General features: G+C 38.5%; 1 protein-coding gene across 1 annotated transcript in view; it reads right to left on the reverse strand.

Moving 5' to 3' along the window:
- The window catches only part of PTPRN2 (protein tyrosine phosphatase, receptor type N2), a 1,506,109-nt gene that overhangs the window by 849,228 nt on the left and 630,484 nt on the right, over window positions 1-26,397 (reverse strand). Inside the window, exons 7-9 of the mRNA XM_027841109.1 lie at window positions 16,584-16,835; window positions 14,733-14,773; window positions 12,052-12,434 (exon numbers count right to left, since the gene is read on the reverse strand). Of these exons, the coding sequence (XP_027696910.1) occupies window positions 12,052-12,434; window positions 14,733-14,773; window positions 16,584-16,835 (676 nt within the window). The remainder of the gene's footprint in view (window positions 1-12,051; window positions 12,435-14,732; window positions 14,774-16,583; window positions 16,836-26,397) is intronic.

A 26,397-nucleotide genomic window follows, 5' to 3' on the forward strand; every position in this document is an offset into this window, starting at 1 on the left:
AGCTTAAAAGAAATGCAAGATATGCAACCCCAAATGTTCACATAGGCTATCTGTGCCTGACCTGTGGTAGAGCATTCCAAGCTTATATTGGTATGATCAGCCATAGTCGGACACACTGTAACTTGACTCTAACATACTGATGTCATTTTGGTCCTCTTCAAGAACGAAATATAACAATCAACTGTTACTGTCCAGGACTCCACGATCCTTGTAATCACTCAGGCTCAAAATCTATATGTCATTCTCTACTTCTCACCCTCTCTCATTCCCAATATCCAATTAGTTACCAAGTTTTGTCAAAATTCTACCTGCTGAGCATCCCTCTTATATGTCCCCTTCTCTCCTCTGATACTGCATCATCTCAGTACAGTTCCTCCTAACTTCTCATTTGGATTGTTGCAATAGCCTGCTGGTTCTTAAGTCTCTCCTTATTTTAGCACAACCTCCACTCAGTTATCAAAGTGACAAGTCTAAACATGTCACAGTGTTATTCAATTATCTCTAGTGGCTCCACAATCAAATATAAAGTCATCTGTTTGGCTTTTAAATAGCTTTGTAAGTTGGCCTTTTCCTACCTTTACAAGTCTTTTTACACTTTACTTGCCTCCATGATCTAGTTACACTGACCTCCTCGTGTTCTTTGCAGATAACATACAAGCTTCCAACAGAATAATGGTGGTAGTCTCAACAGAAAGAGGAAAATTTGGAGAGGTGATAGGTTTAGCAAGCAAGATCATGAATTCTGTTGTTTAGATATTTTGAGTTTGAAGTGCAGATGGAATTTACAAAAGGGTATGACCAGCAATATGGGAAAATCAAGTTGAAGACAGAAATCATGGCTAGAATACATGGATTTATGAGTCATTTGTGAAGAAATCATAACAGAACTCCTGTGAGCCATGAAAGTCCCTCAGCATAAAATTCAGACTGTGATGCTAATAGAATAATCAGCTACACATATTTGTAAAAACAGAAAGGGATGGTGATTATTTATCCCCAACTATACAAATCTATATGCATGGATGGATTTGGGCTATTCTGACACTGAGTTGTTGGATAAACTTATCTCTGCCTTCTCAGATTGGGCTGGGTTGTACTCAGTGAGGTGATTAACATGTGTTGGTCTGGCATGATAGAGGACAGAACCTCAGGAGACAAGGGAGAGAGTTTGGGCAGTAACAAATCTCATACTTGCATGGAATATATTCCTCCTCAATCATATATTTTTTTTTAAAAACTTGATTTCCATTTGCAAGGAAAGGAAGGATACAATTAAAATGTAATACAATACTGCTTTACTTTTATGCAACATCCATAACGACTTTTATTCTCCAGAAGTGCTTTCACATTATGTCCCCATGAGGCAGAAGAGAAGGTATCCTTGTCACCACTTTTCAGATGAGAATATCATAGGGAGGCCCAGACTTTCCCAAGGTCATTCAGCAAGTTAGTGTCAGAGGCAGGGAAAGGACCTAGGCCTCCTAGATGAGTTTGCTTTCTATTATAGTACATTGGCTTCCGCGAAAGGACATTTTTCTAGCCCTTTCCTTATGGCAATGGTTATTAAATTTTATAATGGATAACTAAGGCAGGTTCTGCAATCTTCTTCCCTAGAGGACTTTAAAAATAGGATAGATTCTCATCTGTCCAGATAGCTTAAGTGCAATTTTGCCTGGAGGTAGGAGAATGGACAGGGCAATTTTTGAAGTCCCTTTTAAACCTTTTGATTCTACTTGCTGAAGTGATGAATACTAAGAATATGCCTGATATTTGATAGTAACATTTCTCTAAATTATGTATTCTGACTAAATTCCCATAAAATATAGTGCTGTCAAAGATGACGACAGTAATGACATATTTGTAAGGCTAGTCATACACTAAATAAATAAATGATAATTAGGGAGGCAAATGTATGATTTGCAAATTAACTGATTGACTTTTCTGAGGTGGAAGAAAACTTAGTTGACATGAAGAAAAAGAAGGAAGGGAATTTATAATTAATTTCCTAGTTGTAGAACAGTGAAAGGCATCTGTTGGCAGGGCTCGATCTAGGGGAAAACTATGAAAGGGATAAAGTTTGCTTCAGTATCTTCCCTTACCATTTCCCCAGGGATATGCTAGAGTAGACTCTGACAATGAACCCATTTTTAAATTTTCATTGTAAACGTTTATACCTCAGAAGCCAGTAATTGCTATAAATAAGGCTTAATTTATTGCTTTGTTGATTTTCTAGACTTAATAAAGTGTTCATAATGCAGATCAAACTTCAAAGTTGTGTGCATATATTTTCTTTCATCCCCTGGAGAGTCGGTTGTTAAACATTTGTCAACACATCCCTGTATTATGCTATAAACATTGCTTGAGCTCATCAGGCTCAGGGAATGAAGTCAACATCAGAATGAAGGCCTAGTGATTGTAGGTTGCTGCTGCTGCTGACGATGATGATGATGAAGAAAAAGAGGAGAAGAAGCAGAAGCAGGAAAAGGAGGAAGAGAAGGACAAGGGAAAACACATCTATTGTACTTTAAGGTTTGCAAAGTGTTTTAAATCCATTATTTCATTTGACCCTCATAACACCACTGTCTTTCACACTCCTCCTTGACTTTCCTTGGGTTCCTCTGCAAGACTTTTTTCTCAGTTTTCCCTTCCAACAGACTCCCTTGTTCTTGATCTTTCCAAATACTCCTATTCCCAGCTAACTGAAAGTACAAACCCTCCCCTCAAGTACAAACATCCACTGCAGATGAATAACGACCTGGGCTCAGGAATGAGCTGGTGGAAAAGAGCCAGCAGGATTGCATTTGGGAAATATGTAAAGACAGGGATGACTGGAAAAGTGGGTGGACCAGACATGCCTCACGACGGAGCAACAACAAATGGACAGCTCCTCTGCTGCGCTGCTGTACTAGTAATGTTCTGACATGGGGAAGAAGGTGTCCAGCAGGTGGGGTTGACCCCTCTATGAAGGATTCACAGGAAGACCCCACTACTGGCACAAAGGAAAATTCAGACTGTAAGAAGACCACTTATTCAATAACTCATTTTATCTACACATGTAGCTGGTCTATCTGAGGATGACCAATGGATCCCTTCAACATGACTGATCTTGCTTGTCTTATATAATATTAGAAGGATAGCGCTTGTAAGAAACTTTAGACATGATCTTATTTAACCCCTTCAGTGACATGAGTGAATTATTATCAATAAAAATATTAATGATTACTACTAATTATTATAGCTAACATCTATAAGTCACTTTATGGTTTGCAAAGTGCTTTGCAAACATTATCTCATTTAATTTTCACAACAGCCCTGGGAGATGGGTGCAATTATTTTTCCCTCTTTACAGATGAGGAAACTGAGACAGATAGAAATTAAGCGACTTGCCCAGGGTTTCACAACTGGTAAGCAATTGAGGGCTGATATGAACTCAGATCTTCCAGACTCCAGGCCCAGTGTTATATTTCAGCTGCCTCAGCTTAAGTAACTTGGTTTTATCCATCCAGTCATTCAGCCAGTCATCCAAACCTATATCTTATTGAATTATTGAATGCCTATTATGTTCAAAATACCATACTCCCTGTTTTTTTTTCTGTCTTGACCTCACTCTTTTGAAGCTCAGGGTTTTAGTAATTATGTGTTTCACTTTTCCGAAGTAAATTCAACTGACCAGTTCAACATCGTTCTATTCAGATGTACCAGAAGAAACAGGACTACATCTTTTGATCTGAGTGGGATATCTGTCATAGAACCAGAGGCTTTTGGAGGCAGGAGTTATTATAAGGTTACAGATTTGGAGCTCAAAGGAACACTAGAGGACACTGAGTCAAATCATTGCATTCAATAGATGAGAAAACTAAGACCCAGAGAACTAAAATGACTTGCTCATACATAAAGAAGTGGCTGTCAGAATTTCAACTGAGGCCCTCCTGACTACAAGAGCAGTGCCTTAGACCTACTGCCTCCAACCTTGGTGACTTTGGTGACCACTTGATCCAATCTTCAGTGAAGTGAAGTCGAGAGGTAAAGTAACTTCCATGGTCACAAAATAAGAACTAAGACTAAGGACTAAATATTCTGCTTTCAGCTCCAGTTGTCTTTCCACCATACTACATGACCTTCCTTCCAGCGCTAAGTTCCACAAGTCTATGTGTATAGTGTAATGGCCCTGCCATAGGCCTTTGGAGGATTTATTGAATCCAATTAAAAGTCAGTTTCTTTTTTGCTAAGAGGAAAGCAGGGCTTTGTTTGTTTTCTTATAAGCTTTAAAACACATTTCTACCCTGTGATCGCTTCTTCTCACCCTAAGATTAAATGGTTCAAACATAGGCTGATAAAATATTCCTTCTTGGAGCATAAGGCCTGCTCTTTACTCAGTCTTGACTAAACCTTCCAGTTCATGAAGAGGATAAAAGTGAAAATGACTAATCATTAAACCGAACAGCAAGTCATTAAGTCATATCCTATCATATCAGAAAATGCTAAAAGCAAAATGATGCTCCGGCAAAAATGAGACACATTCTTCTGCCAAATGAATTTCAATGGAAAAATACAGAACATGCCAGTGACCAGGTCACAATCTACTCTAAGGCCAGTCTAGATCTGATGTTCTTAATCTCTAATGTGTGTGTCATAGATCCCTTTGGTAGGCTGGTAAAACCTATGAACCCCTTTCCAGAATTTTTTTTTTAACTAATAACTGAAGAAAGTGCTACATTTTAGTTAGAGGCTAGTGAAAACAAAGATATAATCTATTTTCCCATAAATATTCCCCTTGTAATCAATCCTTGAATTCCAGGTTTAGAACCTCTTTGTTAGTGATTCTGGCTGGAATCACCAAATATGCAAATAAGTAAAATAGGGATAATGGCAGCAACTACCTTCTAAGGGTGCTGTGAGAATTAAATGAGATAATAATAGTAAAGCATTTAGCATAATGCTTGGCACATAGTAAGCACTACATAAATGTTAGATATTATTATTACTACTATTGTTATGATTATTATTATATTAAGTATGGTCCTGATTACTTTTCTTTTTGAAGGACCAGATTACCTTTCATTCTTAGAGACATTTCCAAATCACTTCTATCCACAACTCTCCCCCCACCCCAAATTGTTAAAACAATCCATTACTTGATCCACATAATTTTAAATTGAACTCCTGGGTCTCTCTTGCCCAACTGAAAATATGAATTTGTTGACTGCCAAGCAATCTGTCAATAAAGGCAACACTCTCTAGGCCTCATTGATGGGAAAACATCAGTTGTAGCACTATCCTTTGCCAACAACAGAAGAATTGTGGAAGTAAAGCTTATATTCTCTTCACTGTGAATCTAGCAAACAAATGAAAAGGCAAAGGAGAAATGAACAGAAGTAAACCAATGTAATCTAAATGATAGCTTGCTGACTGACTCTAAATCACATTTTTAATGTAAAATATGCAGGTCTAAGGTCCATTTCCTCTGTGGGAACAGAGGAACGTGCTGAAATCCTCATCCTAACAACAGTTTCATTTTCTACTAGAAAGTCACCAGCAGCCAACAGCAAATGGTCCATTTCGACAGGTTTCTCTCCATCAGAAAGTGCTGAGGCAGCACCTGAGAGGCTTTCCTAGACAATTGCCTCCACTGAAACTGTCATTTCACTAGTGAGATTAGCCCTGATGTATGGTATGGATTGGTATGGATTGCCTTGCTCTAAGCTTCTGAAAGGTCACTAGACAAACAGCAGGAGTCATCTATTGTTCTCCCCGTTGACAAGTCAGCTGCCATTTTGACAAGTCTTTAAAATGATCAGAAATCTGTTTCATTAAGATTTACATGGAGATGTTCATCTCTACTTTGAGGCACCATTAAAACCCAGCATCTCAGCAGTAAAGCCTGCAGTTCCAGCCATCTCAAGCTGCATATGCAAAGCCGGGGCAGCCGGAGATTCTAATATAGTGAATGAATCACTGCTGACATCTGTCAACCATCCCACTGAGTACAATCTCTAGAGGAACATAGAAAGGCAGAAAGTAACAAGCTTCAAGCCCTGGAATATGAATACAGGAGGCTTCTTAGCCCAATCACTACAGGTTGTAGCTGCAAAACAGAAGCTCTATCACTATCACAACAGGACAATAAAAACAAAAACAATCAAATCAATAGGAAGTGTAAAGTGTCATTTTCAAGAGGCAAACAGATCTGTTATCCAAAGGCTTTTCTTTATAAAAAAACAAGAGAGTGATGTTTAAAATGAATACAATGATATTCCATACTGATTATCACACATAATCACATGAGCACCTACCTCTGCTTTAATAGCTCATAACAGTCATTAGCAGCTTATTAAGTATCCACCTGACTCAGCTACTGTCAAATGAAAATGAATGGCAAGGTGCCTGTATTAGCCATGTTCCATGCCTAGAATGCTCTTCCTACTCATCTCTTCCTCATGGATGCCCTAGCTTCCTTCAAGGATTAAATCAAGAGCTATCTCTTGTCAGGAACTTTTCCAAGTATTGCTTCTGTTGCCCTAAAAAAATTACTTTGTATTTTATGCACATGTTGTATATTGCCTTACACATGTATATGTTTTGTCCCCACCATGGAATGTAAGCTCCCTGAGGATACGGAATATTTAGTTTCTTGTTTCATATACCCAGTGTCTAACAGTGCCAGGAACATGATAGATGCTTAATAAATACTCAATATATCAATAAATGCTCAATAAATCGATTTGAATAGAATTGAATTGCATGACACTTCTATAATAAAGACCACAAGGACAGAGACAAATGACCAAATAAACACATGTATTTTGAACAAAAGAGAAGAAAACAGAGCTGGCTCGATGAAAGATCCTGTTGGGAAAAATAAGTCAACGTGTTTTCTAATATAAGATTGAACATTTCAACCGCTAGAACTTACCCCCAAAATACAATCAACAAAAACTAAAAATAGTCTTGAATTTCAAGCCTATCAACATTCAGGCAAAAGCTGTCATCTCACCATGTGGTACAAACCCAAACCACAACAAATATTCTATTCAGTTCTGGTATGGAACTGTTTTCTCTACTAATGATATTACTGATAGCTGGAATGTGGCAAGAACTAACACATGCTGGTAGATTTAAACTCTTGTTGGGAATAATGAGAAGAGGGAAAAATGTTTGAAATTATCATTGCCAGAAAGAAAAATTCAGATTTCACATAAACTTTTTTCCTCATTTCTCAAAACCATTGAAAAGTCAATGACTTCTGCATTCCTTTTTATCTACCCTAATGCCAATATGATGATCAACCTTAACCAAAGTGCAATCTACTTTTTAAAGGGAAAGAAAAAAAAATGAATGACTGAACTACTTAATGTATTTTTTTTTTTTACTTTGAAATACTGCTTTGGTTGTTTGGAGGGAAATAGCATATTTTTTAAATAAAGTATAGCATCAAATGTCAGATTCATTAGTGATATAACCTGCAAAAATGGGGTCCACTGCTTCTAGCTTGTTGGGTTCATGGTGTTTGGATTCCTATTCATGTTACTTTCAGATCAAAATGAGACAGAGGAAGGAACACTTTGTTCCTGGGAATCTTTTCTCCCCTGGTGCATGACTCACATCCTGCTATTTGGGATACTTTGATGTCAAATATTTAAAGCTTGTCATCTTCTAATGGAGGGAAAGAAACTAATACATAGCATACGTTATTTGAACATCACACACCAGAACTCTAGAGAGTTTAGCCAAAAGGAACCCAGAACCTAGCCGTAACAGAATAATGAAGTCTTCTATTTCCATTCTACCTGAAGCAAACTTCCAGCAAGACAAAAGCTAGTGTTGAATTCAGAAATAGAAACTGTATCATCTTGAATATTGACATTCCTACTGCGCTAGCATCAGTCACTACATTTTTTTTCCCAACTGAAACTAAGTATGATAGCCAGTATCCAAACAAACTCCATATTGTGGAGCACCCAGGGGACAGTAACCTGGAGGTGGCCAGAGCAGCAGGATGGAACCCCAAGAAGTGAAACATTGCAGATGTGAGACGGTAGGACAAAGTGCCTTGTTCAAGAATCTCAGGTATGGGGGGGGGGGAAGGTGGAACCAAGATGGCAGAGGGAAAGCAGTGACTTGCTTGAGCTCTTCCCCAAACCCCTCCAAATACCTGTAAAAAATGGCTCTAAACAAATTCTAAAGCAGCAGAACCCACAAAAAGACAGAGGGAAACAAATTTCCAGCCCAAGACAACCTGGATGGTTGATCAGAAAGGTATATTGTGCTGGGCGGGGAGAGGAGCGCAGTTTGGCGTGGGCACGCAGGTTGCAGTAAACCTGGAGCAGGCCTCAGAGGACTGAATCATGGGCAGCTGTGGCAGTTTCCAGACTTCTCAGCCCATGAACGCCAAAGACAAGTCAGAAGGTCAGTAGGAAAAGTCTGTGACTGTGGTGAGAGAGAGGCTAGGTCTCAGCCGCAAGTCCTGAGCACAGCCTGGGGAAGTGGCTGCTTCCTGAGCTTCTGGCCCACAGACTGAGGGGGAATCAAGTGGCTGATCACAGGGGAATTGCAGAGATCTTTTTGCCAGTGCTGAGGCAGGAATCTCTTGCTTTGCCCGTGCTTGGATCTGAGTCACAGTTCTGACAGGTGGTCCTGGGGCAAGGAGGACCACTGGCATGGTAGACCTTGTTGTGGCAGTGCAGAGGAAACACCTCACTCCTTATCATACCACCTTGGAAGAACTGAAATTTTACAGGTCCCTAGAAGCATCTCTGAAAACAGATGCACAAAACCCTCAAAGCTTGGGACAGTGCATTCTCCACATTGGAAACAGACTCTTACCTTAACAAAGAGTTTAAAACTTAAATAATCGTCCAGGATCATGAGTAAGCAGCGCAAAAAGAGTCAGACTATATTACCTTACTTTGGTGACGAAGAAGATCAAAACTTACAACCAGAAGAAGACAACAAAGTCAAAGCTCCTACATCCAAAGCCTCTAAGAAAAAATATGAATCAGTCCCAGGCCTTGGAAGAGCTCAAAAGGGATTTTGAAAAGCAAGTAAGAGAAGCAGAGGAAAAACTGGGAAGAGAAATGAGAGTGATGCAAGAAAATCATGAAAAACAAGTCAACAGCTTGCTAAAGGAGACCCAAAAAAATACTGAAGAAAATGACATCTTAAAAAATAGCCTAACCCAAATGGCAAAAGAGGTCCAAAAAGCCAATGAGGAGAATGCCCTAAAAAGCAAAATTGGCCAAATGAAAAAGGAAGTTCAAAAGATTACTGAAGAAAATACTTCCTTAAAAATCAGAATAGAGCAATTGGAAGCTAGTGACTTTATGAGAAATCAAGACACTGTAAAACAAATCCAAAATAATGAAAAATTAGAAAACAATGTGAAATAGCTCATTGGAGAAAACAACTGACCTGGAAAATAGATCCAGGAGAGAGAATTTAAAAATTATTGGACTATCTGAAAGCCATGATCAAAAAAAGAGCCTAGACATCATCTTTCAAGAAATGATCAAGGAAAACTGCCCTGATACTTTAGAGCCAGAGGGCAAAATAGAAATTGAAAGAATCCACCTATCTCCTCCTGAAAGAGATTCCCAAAGGAAAACTCCTAGAAATATTGTAGCCAAATTCCAGAGTTCCCAGTTCAAGAAGAAAATATCACAAGCAGCCAGAAAGAAACAATTCAAGTGTTGTGGAAACACAATCAGGATAACACAAGATTTAGCAGCTTCTACATTAAGGCACTGCAGGGCATGAAATATAATATTCTGGAGGGCAACGGAGATAGGATTAAAACCAAGAATCACCTACCCAGCAGAACTGAGTATAATCCTTCAGGGGAAAAAATGGTCATTCAGTGACATAGAGGACTTTCAAGCATTCTTGATGAAAAGACCAGAGCTGAATACAAAATTTGACTTTCAAATACAAGACTGAAGTGGAACATGAAGAGTTAACAGGAAAGAGAAATCATAAGAGACTTATTAAGGTTGAACTGTTTACATTCCTGCATGGAAAGATGATATTTGTAACTCATGAGACCTTTGTCAGTATTAGGGTAGTTGGAGGAAAAAATTATATGTATGTATGGATAGGTAGATACATAGAGGGCTCAAGGTGAGTTGAAGATGAAGGGATCATATCTGGAGAATAAAATAAGGGGTGAGAAAAGATTATACTAGGAAAAGGAGAAAGGGAGAGGTAGAATGGGGTAATTTATCTCACAAAAAACCAGAAAAGGCTCTTACAGTGGAGGGGAAATGGGGGAAGGTGAGAGGGAATGAGTGAATCTTATTCTCCTAGGATTTGACTTAAGGAGGGAATAACATACACACTCAATTGAGTATGGAAATCTGTCACCCTACAGTACAATGGGGGGGGAAGGGGACAAGAGAGTAGGGGGATGATAGAGAGGAGGGCAGATTGGGAAAGGGGGTAATCAGAAGCAAATACTTCTGAGGAGGGACATGGTCAAAAGAAAGAATAGAATAAATGGGGGGCAGGATAGGATTAAGGGAAATAGAGTTAGTTTTTTACAGCATGTCTACTATGGAAGTGTTTTGCATAACTCCACATGTATAACTTATATTGAGTTGCTTGCCTTTTCAATGAGGGTGGATGGGGAGGGAGGAAGGGAGAAAATTTGGAACCCAAAGTTTTAAAAACACATGTTTAAAAAAATGTTTTCACATGCAACTGGGAAATAAGAAATACAGGAAATGGGTATAGAAATCTATCCTGCCCTATAGGAAAATAGAAGGGGAAGGGAATAAGAGAAGGGGGGGAGAGATAAAAGGGAAGGCAGACTAGGGGAAGGGATATTCAGAATGTATGCCATCTTGGGGTGGGGGGAGGGGTGAGATGGGGTGAAAATTTGGAACTCAAAATCTTGTGGAAGTCAATGTTGAAAACTAAAAATAAATAAATTTATTAATTTAAAAAAAAGAATCTCAGGTATGGGGCTTCACAGCAGGGCTTTGCCACTCAGTAGCTGTGGGACCTTGGCTTGTGGCTAAATCTCTCTGACTCTCATATTCTCCTCTGTAAATGAGAGGAATAGACTTTAGTCTTCCAGTGCTAACATTCTGTGATTTTATGATTCTAGGTAAAGGAAATGATCTCTTAAATCTGTTCCCTTCTCTCAGCTTCCACCCTAGTTTAGACCTTCTTTGCCTCTGGCCTGGATTACTGCAAAAGCCTCTCATGGGACCTCCCTGTCTCTGGTCTCTCCCTCCTCCAATATATTCTTCATGTAGTTGTGAAATCGATATCTCTAAAACATGGTTTTGAACAGTATCATTCCTCTGCTCCAGAAGCTTCAGGGGCTCCCTCTTGCCTCTGGGATAAAATAACTCCTCTCTTTGCTATTTAAAATTCTTAGCAGTCTCATTCCCATCTATTTTTCCAATCTGATTTCACATTCATCTTTCATATACTCTAGACAAACTCTTCGGACTTGTTGTTCCCCATAAACATCCTTGGAGTGTTCTTCCCTCCCCACCTCTACTTTGTGTAACCCTTAACTCCCTTCAAGCTAAGGTTCAAACACCATCTCCTACAGAAGGCCTTTCCTGATCTCGCTGGTTGTTGGGGTTCATTTCCTCCTTAGGTCACTGACTAAAACCAACAGACTCTACCAATTATTTTAAATTATCCTGCATATATTTTGGATTTACTTATCTGTGTAAATATTGCTTTCTTCTTAACCCTGCCTCTCAGAATATGAGTTTTTGATGGTTGGAGACCATTTATCAGTGGTCTTTTTATCCCCAGCAATTAGCACAGTGCCTGCTAAGCAATGGATTTTTAATAAATAAATGCTTGTTGAAGTGAAATGACTTGAGTTCCCTAAACTCTACTCCAAAGATACAGCTCAAATGTCTTCATATAACAATCGCAAAATTTGTTATAATGCATTCTTACTATAGATTATGTAACATATATATATATACCTGCATATACGTATGCATACGCACACATATATATGTATGTGCATGTATAGATATATGTCTATACATAAACACACATATATGTAATTTGGAGTTTTCTACTTACTCTTTTTCAGTCACAATGTAGCCATATTCTTCCTCATCAGAAGACTTCACTTCTAATTGTAGGCCTTCCCCAGGAATTTTGGGAGGTCCTTCAGAGAGCTTTTCATCTTGTTTCAGAGTACCCTGCATCCAGTCCTGAAACTTCACAAATTCATTGACATCAGGGTCAGCATTTGGTTTCTTCTCTGCTGTCAGTTCTTGGGAATAGGTCTCACTTTTCACATTTTCAACCCCGGCATTCTCTTCAGAGGATAAGGAAGATTCGGTATCTTCTGATTTCTTGGTCTCTGTTTTAAAGGGCTTTTCAGAAGGGGGTCCTTCAGGCAGGTGTTGAGTCTCCTGCTCATTCTCAAGGCCCACCAGTTGGGTATCCAAACCTTTTACCTGTAGAAATGAAGGAAAATCCAATTGTAAAGCAAGTTCCTGAAGGAGAACAGGCCACTGTGGCCAAGGAAACTTGTAATAAAATCTTTCATTTGGAATTAATTAGGAATGAAAATACAAACAGAAAGGAGACGTAATTAAAATAACAATAGTAAGAGTTAGCATTTAGAGAATGCTTTAAAATTAACAAAGAGCTTTATAAATATTATCCCATTTTATCCTTACAATAATAATAACTCACAATAAATATCTCATTTTAAGCTACAATAAACCTGAAAGGTAAGTGTTATTATTATCTCCATTATGCAGATGAGGAAATAGAGGCTCCCTTAGCATCTTAATCTAGAGGCTAAAGAAAACATCAGGAAAAAGATAAAAGTCCATCCAAAGAATATGTATAGCTGTTTTTGATTAAATAACTGTCCATCTTTAACTCTAGCTGTGATGACACCACCACCTGGCTAATGACAGCAGTCAGAATGACACATAATGCTGGATTTGAAGTTAGAGAATTTGGATATAGCCCATCAATTGGGGAATGGCTAAGCAAGTTGTGGTATATGAATATAATGGAATATTATTGTGCTATACGAAATGATGAACACGCTGACTTCAGAAAAACCTGGAAAGACATGTATGGTCTGATGCTGAGTGAAGTGAACAGGACCAAGAGAACATTGTATACAATAACAGCTGCATTGTGCGATGACTAATATTGACAAACTTAACCCTTCCCAGCAACACAAGGATCTAAGACATCTCCAGAGGCCTCATGATGGAAAATGCTATCCAAATCCAAAGAAAGAACTATGGAAGTTGAATTGCTATTTTTTTCTCTTCTGTTGAGTTTTGTTTCCTCTTTCTGATGGTTCATCCTATTGGTTTTAATTTTTATTTACAACATCACTAATGTGAAAATATGTTTAATAGGAATGTAAATGTATAGCCTATATCAGATTGTGCGCCATCTTGGGGAGGGTGGTAGGGAGGAAGGGGGAGAAAAATTTTAAACTTAAAAGCATATGGAAGTGACTATTGATAAATCAAAATAAATTTTAAAAAATTTAAAAAAAAGAAGGAAAAGAGAATTTGGATCTACCATGGCAACTTACTGTTTGACCTTGGGCAAATCCCTAAACCTCTCTGGGCATAAGCTTCTACATCCTGGACTCTAAGGTCCCTTTTAGCTGAGTCTATAATCTTATATCAGTTTCCTCAAAGAAGATTAGAGGACATTTTATTAACAGCCTGAATACATAGGATCAGAGAGCTAGAGTTCAGAATGCCCTCAAAGGTCATCTAACCCAACCCACTCATTTTATAGATTAGGAACTGAAGCCCAGGAAAACCAAGTAACATATCACATCAAATAGGTAGTGAATTTGAACTCAGTTCTTCTGACTCTAGAACTAGTTCTCTTTATATTAGAGAATAAAAGACCTTGAATGTCCTACTGGTATATGATGATATCATAGGTCACAAGGCTGGCTACCATTTTGACTCATTTGAAGAAAAAAGAATAACTCAGTATATCCCTTGCTTTACATTATTTTTAACATGATAACACATTTCCCTTAATATAAGTGAAACACTGGGATTTGGTTTATAGCCATATGTGCTACATCACATTTATTGTGTAAAACTAGAGAAAAATACAATACAAATAATGGATTTTCAAATTGTTTGGACAATTAAGCAGAAGGATCATCCTGATATAAACACTTGCTCAAATTAGGATCCAGGGTGGAGCCAACATATAACATTTAAGGTACCATATTACATATATTTAAATTTAAACCAACAATTCAGACATGCTTTTAGAACTCATCCAATGTGTCTATCACATTTCCTTACCTTTTGTAATATTTCAGTTTATTTAATATATGCTAACTCATTGCAATACTTCCCTCAGATAAAGACAACACATTTTCTATTATCTGACCAAATACAGCGGCTGAAGATTTCCCTCAAGGAAAAAAATGTTGAACTACCTTCTTGAGAATATCAAAAGCGAAAGGAAAAAAAATGAATGCATTATGTTCAAATCAACTTCAACTCATAAAGTCCTGAACAAATTCCAAAGTCAACACGAGTTCTGTGTAAATGATGCATTCTTTTTACTGGTCACATGTTTTTAAAATGAGTTTCCTTTGAGGTTTTATGAACTGATAACTGCAGCATTAATTTGTTCTACCGATTTGCTTCTGAGGAGAATTGTTATATCATTTGCCGCCATAACCCAGGATTAATAAACCTCCCCATGACATGTAATATTACGATGAAAAAAAGAGATTTTACCTTCTCATCAACTCCATCATCACTTTCCTGTAATCTGTTACCTGCAAAAGATATGAATTTCTTATCAACATTCTCATCATTCTCATATCACTGCAATGTGTCATATCATATTTAAATCAGATAATCATACAGCATACCCCCTTACAGTGTAGATTGGCAATGAACTGTTCTAATTAAAAAGATAAACTAAATCCATTTGGAATGCAGGAAATAGTGTTCTTATTCATTCAAGTGGGATAGAAGCTGAGGGATGTACATTCAGTTCAGTCATACATCATTGCCCGACTTAGTATCTTAACTCTTCTTGCCCAAACCAACAAGAAACCCAGAGTGCCTGGAAGTCATTCATATTTATGCGATAATAAAATAAAGCCCCAAGCACAAGCATACAGCACTTAAACTGACTTTTCAGAATTAAAAACCTCCAGATGGACAGCTTTAAAATTACTTGTTGAAATTATCACGTACTTTTTTAAAAAAGCAAGCTGTACATAATGGAGATTTGAAATTCCATGCGTAATTTTTTGCTGTTGTTGTTGTTTTTCTACTATGTATATAGAGGCTTGTCTTAATTGATGTTCATGTTAACATCAGAGTAGTAAAATAATTAAATGATTATGAGGCTGTTACTGCGGTGGGAAAACTCCTTATTTTCTCTCTACTTAAATATCAAAAACAACATGCAGATGTTTAATGAATGACCAATAGGTGAAAAGAACAGTGCTAACTCTTCAAGTGCAGGGGGCAGCTAGGTGGTACAGTGGATAAAATGCCAGGCCCAGGGCCAGGAAAACTCCTCTTCCAGATTTCAAATTCAACCTCAGACTAATGGTGTGACCCTGGGCAAGTCGCTTAACCCTATTTGTTTCCATTTCCTTATCTGTAAAATGAGTTGGAGACAGAAATGGCAAACTACTTTAGTGTCTTTGTCAAAACAAACAAACAAACAAACCAACCAACCAACCCAAATGGGGTCAGGAAGAGTCAGACATGATTAAAAAATGACTGAAAAACAACAAAACTCTTCAAGGCTGACTATAAGCTATTTAAGGATAGGACCACATCTTATGAGTTCCTTTGTATCATTCATCATTTAGAGAGTAGGTATTCATTCAACATTTGTTGATCAATGGAAATTTATGCCAATGGATCTGACTTTGCCAATAATGAAAATATATTCTCTCTGAAGCCAAGCCAGGCTTTATTAACTAGCCAGGCCCATGGATGCTTCTCAGACCTTTACCCTCATCAAAAAAGATGTCAAGGAGAGCAATGGTGGAAAAAGATACCAATCCTCAATAAATCTAAGTAATGACCAGCTTATCAGGAAGCTCAGTCCTGAAAAAAGAAGGCCAGGAAAATCTCATTTGACCTTCTCAGTCAAGTGGAATGCCATTGTCTGGGGAATGATCTTTGACTTCTTCTTCATGGAGCCATAGCATAAGACCAAAGCTAAAGTAATTTCTTTTTTCATTTTATTGTTCCCATATATGAAAACATCCACCTTCAGAATCCAAAACACTTGCTATTATTATTTTTTTTAAATCTCATTCTTGTGCACCAAGGAATTACACATCCTCAGAGACAGTAATTTGCCTTTCAACATAATTGCCTGGGTAGATTTAGCCTGTTCAGAGAGCTTGTACCAGCAAAGTTCAAATGGATAAAAATCATTACCACAAATCCCTGTCTCCCCAGTAGAAACCATATTTCAGGTTTCAGATAACCCTTATATCTCTCAGCGGCACCTTCACTCCATCCCCACCCCCACCCCGAAGCGGTATACAAAATCTAATTGACCATGGATGGGGTTTTATTTCATGAGGCAATCCAAGAAGCAAGGTCTCTCACCTTGTAAATTATCTTCAACCATCAAGCCATTCTGGTAGTCATTTGATTCTGGACTGTTGATCCCTCTCATTTCTTGTTCCCTTTCTTCTCCTTCAGTCTCAACTCCCACAATTCCTGGCACTTCTTCTGTATTTGAACTTTGCATGGCATCTGTGATCACATCAGCTATCTTTTCCAGTTCCAAGGGACTCAGATTGTCCACATTTCCCTGTTGCTTCCTCAGGTCTTTCAGGACATTCTGGATCAAGGTTTCTGTGTTAGCAAAAGAACACAAATAAAACACTAGTTTACATGTTAATAGAAGAAAAAAGTCCTAGATTTCAAGGTGAGGATAGAGAATAGGTGGTGGGAGGGGGGTTGCCCAATCTTCAGGATATAAAGATAGAGGCTGAAGGATCAGAGTCTATTGAATCATGGAGAATTGGACATGAAATTAGCATAAAATCTTCATTCTAATTCTGGCTCTGCCGTTTAGCTTGCTCAGGGGACCTTGAGGAAATGATGTCCCCTCTCTCGGCCCCAGACATGGTTTTGCATCTCAGTTATTCTGGATGGATGACCCTGGACAAGTTTCTAACATCTCTGGGCCTCAGTTTCTCATCTGTTAAATGAGGGAGCTGTCCTGATTGGAGGATGCCTCAGCAATGCCCCTATATTTAGACCAGGCCTCCAGTTATGCTTCACTTCAATCCCTGGATTTTTTAGCCTGGCAGATGGCACCCTTATCCCTCTCATCTCCCATACTCTTCCAATTCAACAACTGAATCAAATAAACTCTTGTTAATGTTCCTGGAAAGAGTGTGCCATTCTATTTCCTTACGACTCCAGTTGACATCCCCGTAATTTTCCAAACAAATATATCCCCTCCTTGACCACCACTTCCCAACGTATGTGTTGTCTTTCCTAATTAGAAAGTAAACTCCTTGAGGTCAGAGACTGGCTTTTCTTTTGTATTTGCTTACCTGGTGTTTAACATAGCAGTACTTGGCACATATTTAATTGTTTAATACATATTTTATTTTTCATTCATTCACTGTACTGAATGGCCTCTAACATCCTTTCCTGCTCTAAATCTATGTTTTTTGATCATTTGATTCTATCCTTGGCATTTTGACATTATCTTCCACCGTACTGAACAGCAATCTTTCTATGTAAGACCTATAGAGAATTCAGAAGAACATCATAAAATATTTTCTTCCCTTTCTGGCCAAGGGTTGGAGGTGGGAGGGGAAGGGTCATATTCTGCACCTGTGGTTTCATTGGTATAAGGAATTCTCAGTATGGAAACTCCATGCTTAGATGTAGATGGTGAACTCATCTATAACTTAAGTCTTATGAAATTGTCTGGAGCACTGACGGCTTAATGGCTTTCCCTTCTTTACACAGCATGTGTCAGAGACAAGATATGAACACAGATCCTCCCGATTCTAAAGCCAGTTCTCTATGCACTACACCATGGTGCCATTCAAAATGTGATTAACAAGTCAGAAAAAGGAACCTTTGGGATATTAGAGGAATTTCAATAGGGTGTGATTCAAGACTTGTCTCACAAATACTGGAAGACTGCTATTCAGAGAAAGACTGTTTCTGCCTTCACTGAGAAGAGAAAGAAAAAGGACTTAAGCAGTAGTATCAGGAATATTAGATGACATAACAGTGTGATGGATTCAAAAAGGCAAATAAAAATATTTCATTACAAAAAAAAATTCATTACATTAAAATGAAGTAGTTGAAAATCTGGCTGAAGATGAGTAAGTGTAACGATTTCAATAAACATTTATGAAGTTGGTGAACTATGCAGCAGGTTCTATGCTAAATGCCAACAATATAAAGACAAAAATGAAAACCAGTATCTGTTCTCAAGGATCTTACATTCTACTGGGAACTAAAACATGTACAAAGATAAGTAAATAAAAATAATTTGGAGATGGAGAAAGCACTAGCAACTCAGGAGATAAAGAACAGTTTCTTGTAAGAGATGGCACTTGAGCTCAACTTTGAAGGTATCAACAGGTTCTAAGAGGACCATGGAGACAAGAAATGCGATATACATGTGTGTGTGTGTGTGTGTGTGTGTGTGTGTGTATACACAGACAGAGAGAAAAAGTATTTCAGTGCTCAATATTGGCTCAGATACCAAGGCCTGTTAAATAGCTGTACTGTTTCAAGAAAGGTAGAGATGAATCAGAAACCATTCATATCTTTCAAATTCAAGCTCAGGACACTTTTAGTCAATCAACAGACACTCATTAAGCATCAGCTATGGGCCAGGCATTGTGCTAAGTGCTGGGGATACAAAAACATGAATGAAATAGCCGTTGCCTTCAAGAAGCTTGCATTCCTTCAGTTGAGAGAACATGAATATAAATAAGTTTTATTTAAAAAATACAAGGGGGAAGGAGGGAAAGGGAAGGAAGAGAGGCACTTAGCAGCTGATCAGATCCCGAAAGGTTTCAAGTAGAAACCGGCCCTGGAACTCAGTTTTAAATTAAATAAGCAATTTTAAGAGGCAGAAGGGAGTACTTACTTTTCACTGTAAACTTCCACCAGCTGTAACAGAAGTAAGCCTAAGGGAGATACTTTCACTAACACGAACAATGCACTCTCCTTTTACGTGATGATCAAATAATTCCCCAATTTATAAGTAGGCTGTGGTTCCTTTTCCTTGATTTTTTTTTATCTGAATTTTTTGTTTTGTTTTGAGACTGGTTCCCCCTGTCTTACCTGATCCATCCTCATATTTTTCCACATGGAAATTTTGACCTACTCTATTTTTCTGACCTAGTCTGATTAACCTCTTCTTAGGAAGCCTAGTGGTCCTCTTCTCCTACAGGCTCATCATCTTGGTACTAGACTTAGTGTAGACACTCAATGGGCTTTAGCCCTATTGGAACTCAGAACACTTGAGCTCAAGCAATCCACTAGCTTCAACCTTCCTAGCAGCAGAGACTACAGGTATGTGCCACCACGTTCTACAATCAGACTCATTTCTAAACCTCTACGTTAAGTTATCTATGCACTATCTATGGCAAATTTTCCTATAGTAAAAAATTTGATAGTAGTTAGATTCCTAAGATAGAACAGAAAAAGCTATTTAAGCATTAGTAAAGAACTTAATATCAAAGTAAGCTAGGACCTCAAATGTTACCTAGTCAAGCCTGAACTGAAGGTGGTACCAGCTAGGTGGTACAGTGGATAGATCACTGAGCCTGGAGTTAGGGAGATCTAAGTTCAAATCCAACTTCAGACACTTACTAGCTGCTTGAACTGCAGCAAGCCACTTAAATCTCTGTTTGCCTCAGTTTCCACAACTGTAAAATGGGAATAGTAATAGCGCTTACCTCCCAGGATTGGTATAAGGATCAAATGAGATAATTGTAAAGTGTTTAGCAGAGTGCCCAGAACATAGAAGATGCTTAATAACACTCATTTCCTTCTTTTTTTTCCTTGTCCTCTACAACAGCTCTGACAGGTGGTCATTTGCTTGATGTTCTCTAGTGAACAAGAACCTACCACCTATCATCTTTCCAGGGATTGCATGTAACTTTTAGATAGTTCTAATTATTATTTTTTTTTCTTTGCATGGAGCTAAAAATCTGTCTCTCAGAAACGTCCAGCCACTGTTCCAAGTTTTGTCCTCCAGTACTCAAAAGAACACATCTAATTTTTCTTCTGCATAACAACCTTTCAGGTCCTTGATAAAATTTTTCTTCTCCCAATTAAAAAGCCCTATTTCTTTCAACTCATTTGTCTATGGCATTTTCTGGAAGCTCTTTACCATCTTAGGTTACCCTCTTCCAGATACCCTCTAGTTTATAAAGTGCTTCTCAAAATATGACACCCAAAACTGAACACAATACCCACAGTGGTCTAACTAGGGCACAGTACCAAGACCTCATTCATTCTGGACACCACAACTTTTTTAATGTCATATTCCATTGAACTGATTTTTTTTGCTATTTTGTCTCACTGTTAATTCTTATTAAGCTTGTAGTCTACTAAGACCCTAAGATTATTTTTCAGATGACTTATAATCTAGCCATACATCTTCATTTCCTAATTTTCCCCTGAACCAGCCAAAAACTAATTGGAGTATTTGGGCAAAATTCTAAAAAAAAAAGTAGCAAGCACAGAGATGAATGGGAATATTTAGACTTTAAATAGACACCAGTTACAAAAACTACTATTTATAGAGCATTCACTCTCTGGTTTGCAAAATGTTTTACACGTGTTATTGCATTTGATTCTCACAACAACTCTGTCTAGTATGTGCTAATAGGGAAGGGGAATGGAATAAGCATTCATTAAGCATCTTATATATGCCAGGCACTGTGGCAAATGCTTTACAAATATTATTTCATTTCACAATGACCTCATGAAGTAGGCGCTATTATTATACACATTTAACAGATGAATAAACAGAATGAGAGAGATTTAGTGACTTGCCCAGAGATATACAACTGCTATCTGAGGTCATATTTGAATTCAGATCTTCTTGATTTCAAAAGCAGATCTCTGTCCACTGTGCCACCTAGCTGCCAATAGAGAAATAGAGGATGCTTTCCAATACTTTGATTACAGTAAGAGTGTTATGTCTCTCTCTCTCTCTCTGTGTATATATATATATGTGTGTGTGTGTGTGTGTGTGTGTGTACGTATGTACATTTTTATGCACATATGGAAATTCACCTTTTCCAATTTTTTTATCTATCATTTCTGAGCCTCATAATAAGTTTGTGAAATAAGCACTCCAACTATTATCTCCATTTTAAAGGTGAAGAAATCGGCTGTCAGAAGAGTTAAGTGACTGCTCATGGTCACACAGCTGGAAAGTATCTAAGAAGCATATTTGAACCCAAATCACCCTGACTTCAGGTCCTTTATTACCCCACATTTCCTCTTGGATGCACATTATCATTCTGGGATGGCAAGGACAAGAATCAGGACATATTATAATGAGCCAGAACCATCTAAAATGGCAGTGACAATCTCTCTAGTGAATCTAAGATAAAAAAAAACCACATACTAACTAAACAGGACTTAGAAATCCTCTATTACGCTACATGGTAGGGGGAAAAAAACCAGTTCTGTCTTTTATACTCTCCTCCTATCAACCAGGGACAGTGCCAGACTCTGAAACTGCTTTTTGTAGCCAAGTGACAATCTTGCCTGGTCAATAAAAGCTTTATTCACAGAATAATGGATGACAAGAAAACAGAGTTTGAGGTTATCTAGACACCTTACAGATTTTTACAAAGATAAGCAGCTAGAACATCATTACGACTTCTGTGAGGACACATTCACACGTCTTTACCCTTTAGCTAAGAAAGAGGTTCACTTTTCAGAAAGATTTTTGCCTGAATGTAAAAGAAGAACATTTAAAAATATTATTTTGCCTCCATTTCTGAAAAAAAAATCTTTTCACAGGAGAAACACAGCCCACCCCTAAACAATACTCTGGCTTATTTGAAAGGACTTATTCATATATCTCTGCTTATGGCTACCTATTGATCTTTAAAGTCCCACTCAGCTTTAAAATGCTATAATTGTATATTAGAGCCATTTTCTAAGCATAACATAATGGATTGTTACCATAGACACATACATATCATGGTCCAAACTCTTTCCCTCAAAACATAACAAACTATAAGAGAGGAACAAAATCAGATTATTAACCAACTTATTAAGTCAGTTAGTTAAGAAGCAGTCTGGTGTAACAAGTAGAGGGCCAGTCTCCAAGTCATGACCTCAGCTTCATTCAATCAACAAATATTTATCAAATGTTCTAGGCACTATATTAAATGATGGAAAGACATCCAAAAATAAAATTGAAAAACAATCATTACTCTCAAGGAGTTTACATTGTTTTGGTGGAGATAACATGTATAGATGTAATTATACACATAATAAATCTAAAAAAACCCAAGTATGTGGAGATGGAGAGTGCTAAAGTTGGTGGAACAGGAAAGGCTTCATGTAGAAGGTGATGTTTGAGATACAACTTGGAGGAAGTGAGGAATTCTATGAAGGCCAGTTAAAGAACAATTGCATATCAGGGATGGGGATTGCCTGAGCGTTGGCAGACAGAGAGAGAGACAGGAGATGGGCTACTATATGTGAAGGATAGAGAGAAGGTCAATTTGGCTGGAACATAGGGTGCAGGAAGTGGGATAGTGTATAATGAGGCTGGAAAGATAGATTGGAACCAGACTGTGAAAGAACCAAACAGAGAAGGTTATACTTAATCCTTGTGCCAACAGAGAACCACTAGAGTTTATCAAGTAGGACAGCGATATGGTCAGATCAGAGCTTAAGGAGAATTATTTTGGCAGCTCTGCAGAGGATGAACTGAAATGGGGAAAGACTTGAAGCAAGGAGATCAATTAGAAGACCAATGTAATAATCTAGGTGAGAGATGATAGGGCTCAAACAAAGGTGGTTAGCTGTGTGTTTAGAGAGAAGAGGCCGGATTCAAGAGATGTTAATAGAAGTAAAAATGTCAAGGTTTGGCAACTAATTGGACACATGGGGTGAAGGAGAGTGAAGAGTTGAAGATAACACTGAAGCCACAAGCCTGGGAGACTAGAAGGTTAGGAATATCTTCAACAAAAATATGGAGGTTTGGTAAAGGGTTGGATTTTAGGGGGAAGATAATGAGTTCTGTTTGGGATATGGTGCGTGTTTCATTTAAGATACCCAATGGGCATTTGGTGATGGACGATTGAAGCTCAGAAAAATGATGAAGGCTGGATACACAGATCTGTGAGGCTTCTGAATAGAAGTGATAATTAGTTCCACCTGCCTCCTTCATTTTATAGGAGAGGTTAAGTAACTTGCCCAAGATCACATAGATGAACCCAGGACCTCTGCCTCCAAATCCTGCTCTTTCTTCTGTTCCAAGGAAAAGGATTTTGACAAGGACATGGAAAAGAATTCCTGCTGGAGAACAGCAACTACTTTCCTCCCTAAACCTGGCAATTGAGCAAAGAAGGCCTTAACAGTACTATGGAAACAATATCATTATTGCTGTTTTCTCTGTGCTGCCATACAAGGGCTGGCTGCTTTACAGAAAACATAAAAGATACACTTTGAAAATTAAAGGTGCTTCCTTGCTGTAGTCACCATTGCTGTTGTTTTGGCCATTCATTGTTCATTCTCGGGAAAATCTCCCATCAGGACAAGCCCCATAATTGAGTGGCTTACAATACAACCTTTTCATTTCTATTTCTCTCGTATCCCTTAACCAAAAACAGAAAGCAAGCTCTTTTCTTTTCCCATGAGTCTATTATATCAGGAAAGTCTTATCTCCATCTCTGCAGGTTCAGTGCCTGCAACAAAGAATGAGTTGGCTCTCAAATGAAATGGAAATAAGAAGGGAAAAACGCTCACACTGGGGTGGGGGTGGGGAAAGGCAAATGGCCACAGGTGCTCTTGGGGACTCTCTTCTACCAAGGCCTGCAGGTTCTCCTGGTTTATTAAGCAAACCAGAGTGGGAGCAGCACCTTGCTTCCTCAGCAGCTGCTCTGGCTCAAGCACCCAGAGTCACTGGAGAACTGGCCATCAAACATACCTTTAAGAGGCTAAAGGCCAACCTGGGGGAAACATGGTCATAGATACTGAACTGCACCAGTTCAGAAAAGTACTTATAGTTCCATATTTGCTAGAGGAGATGTAAGCATATGCAGAGGCATCCTGAGTGGAATGATACTGAGCATGGGACCCTATCCACTGCAGAGGAGCAGTTATCCCAGGCTCAGTCATGACATTCACAGTAGGTGTCAGACGTCTGAAGCAGGCAGATATTGAAGCGTGGATAGTGAAGTGCAGCTTTTAAGGTAGAGAAAGTGCTTTCTGCAGAGCATTAAAAGAATGTAGCCATGTAGCACAACAGCTAAGTTTTATCTGGGGGTAAGCAAAAGATTGGGTATGTGGGATGGACATCTCATTAAGTGGTCCCCTTTCTCTTGCAACATTTGCCTTCTCTCTTTCTGCATCATATCCCAGGAAAAGTTAGAGGTTCATTTCTTATGAAATCAATGAAAGCATACAATGTGGTCTAGTAAAAAAAAAAAGAAGACATTGGATTTGGAGTCCAAAGACCTGCATCTGAGTCCTGGCTGAGTGGTCTTAAGCAAATCACTTAATTTGTGCTTTAGTTTGTTCATCTGTAAAATACAAGGGGTTGACTGGGTGATGTCAAATGTCCCTTCTAGTGCTAAATCTGTGACAAGGAAACAATATCAACCTGCACAAGAAGGCCTAAAGCAATGAGCTATGTTTAAAAGTCACCTCTCACCTATCCAAAGAGAAAATAAAAACTGCCTTTCTAAACGGTCATCAGACCCAAAATGAGCTTAAAATCACTGCCTTTCAGGGGGAACTCCTCAATACATGTGAGTAGGAGCTACGGTTGTCCATTTGCCATACCAATTGAAGATGTGGCCTGGCAGAATTACCAGCTGTGCTTTAGGGAGGTCTGTTCCTAATTCCCAAATCCTATCAATCTCACTTTGTACCTGCTTGTAGAGAGACCATCTATGGCTCCAAAAAAGCAAAAGAGAACTTTTTTTGGGGGGGTGTGGATGGGGGAGTCAGTCAATGACTCTTAACTACAGCATAAAGACAATTGGCATCTTACTGCTTGAAGCAGGCTTTCCCTCAGTTTCAGCCTATAAATTTTTAGCTCATTGGGTTTATTTCTACTCTCCATTTGCCTGCCAGACTTGATCCTGGCTCTGTCTTCAAGGACCACTTTCTGTGAAACTTCTAGGCTCCTAACCAGAGGCTCTGAACTTTCATCTTTTTTATCACTTACTGGCTTCTACTTTCCTTCCCGTTCTGGACTCTCTTTTCAACTTGAAATTTCATTTTCCATTTCCGAGTGAGGTGCTAACGTCAGTGAGAAAAGCAGGAGAGTGCCCTGAATATTGGTAGGTGGCAGTGACAAGGATTTGGAACAAGTTGATATCATCAGATGACAGGATTCTACACAATATGATAAAAGAGGTGATATCTCATTGCATTTAGTTCTTAGCACCACGTTTTAGCAAAGACAGAGACAAACACACATTCAGAGGCTGGAATCCTGGATGGTGAAAGGACTTGAAACTATGCCACAAGAAGATAGGGGGGATATTCTGCTTGAAGAAAAGAAGACTGGGATAGGGTACAACATGAAAACTACCTTTAGTCATTGAAGGTCTATCAAGAACCACTGTTTTTTTTTTTCTAGTGAGGTAATAGAGGTTAAGTGACTGGCCCAGGGTCACACAGCTAGTAAGTGTCAAGTGTCTGAGGCCAGATTTGAACTCAGGTCCTCCTGACTCCAAGGCTGGAGCTCTATCCACTGTGCCACCTAGCTGCCCCACAAACCCCTAAGTCTTGATTGGAAGATGGGAGGGCAAAGCGACAGGGCTATAAATGCCTCCCAAACCCTTCCTTTATAGAGCACTCAGAACTTTATGGGTAACTCTTCATTTGATGTCAGTGATTTTCTTGGCTTCAACATGAGCGTGAAACATCACATTCCCACACTAGTTATCTTCTAGTCCCCTGCCTCTTTTCAGTTTCCTTTTATGTGTTCTCTTTCCCCATTGGATTGCAAGCTTCTTGAAGGAAAGAACTGTTTTTCTTTTTCTTTTCTTTTTTCTTTTGTATCTCAGGTGCTTAGCACAATGTTAGGCTTAATAAATGTTTATTGAATTGAATTGAATTAAAGTGATTAATTCAAATAATGAATCTCCTGAAGTGGTCACATTATTTACAAACATCCTAATTAGTGCAAGTAATAAATCCTCTGAAGTGCTTGTATATA

This window comes from Vombatus ursinus, unplaced genomic scaffold (assembly GCF_900497805.2).
Source record: "Vombatus ursinus unplaced genomic scaffold, bare-nosed wombat genome assembly UNPS02014852.1, whole genome shotgun sequence".
Lineage (NCBI taxonomy): Eukaryota > Metazoa > Chordata > Mammalia > Diprotodontia > Vombatidae > Vombatus > Vombatus ursinus.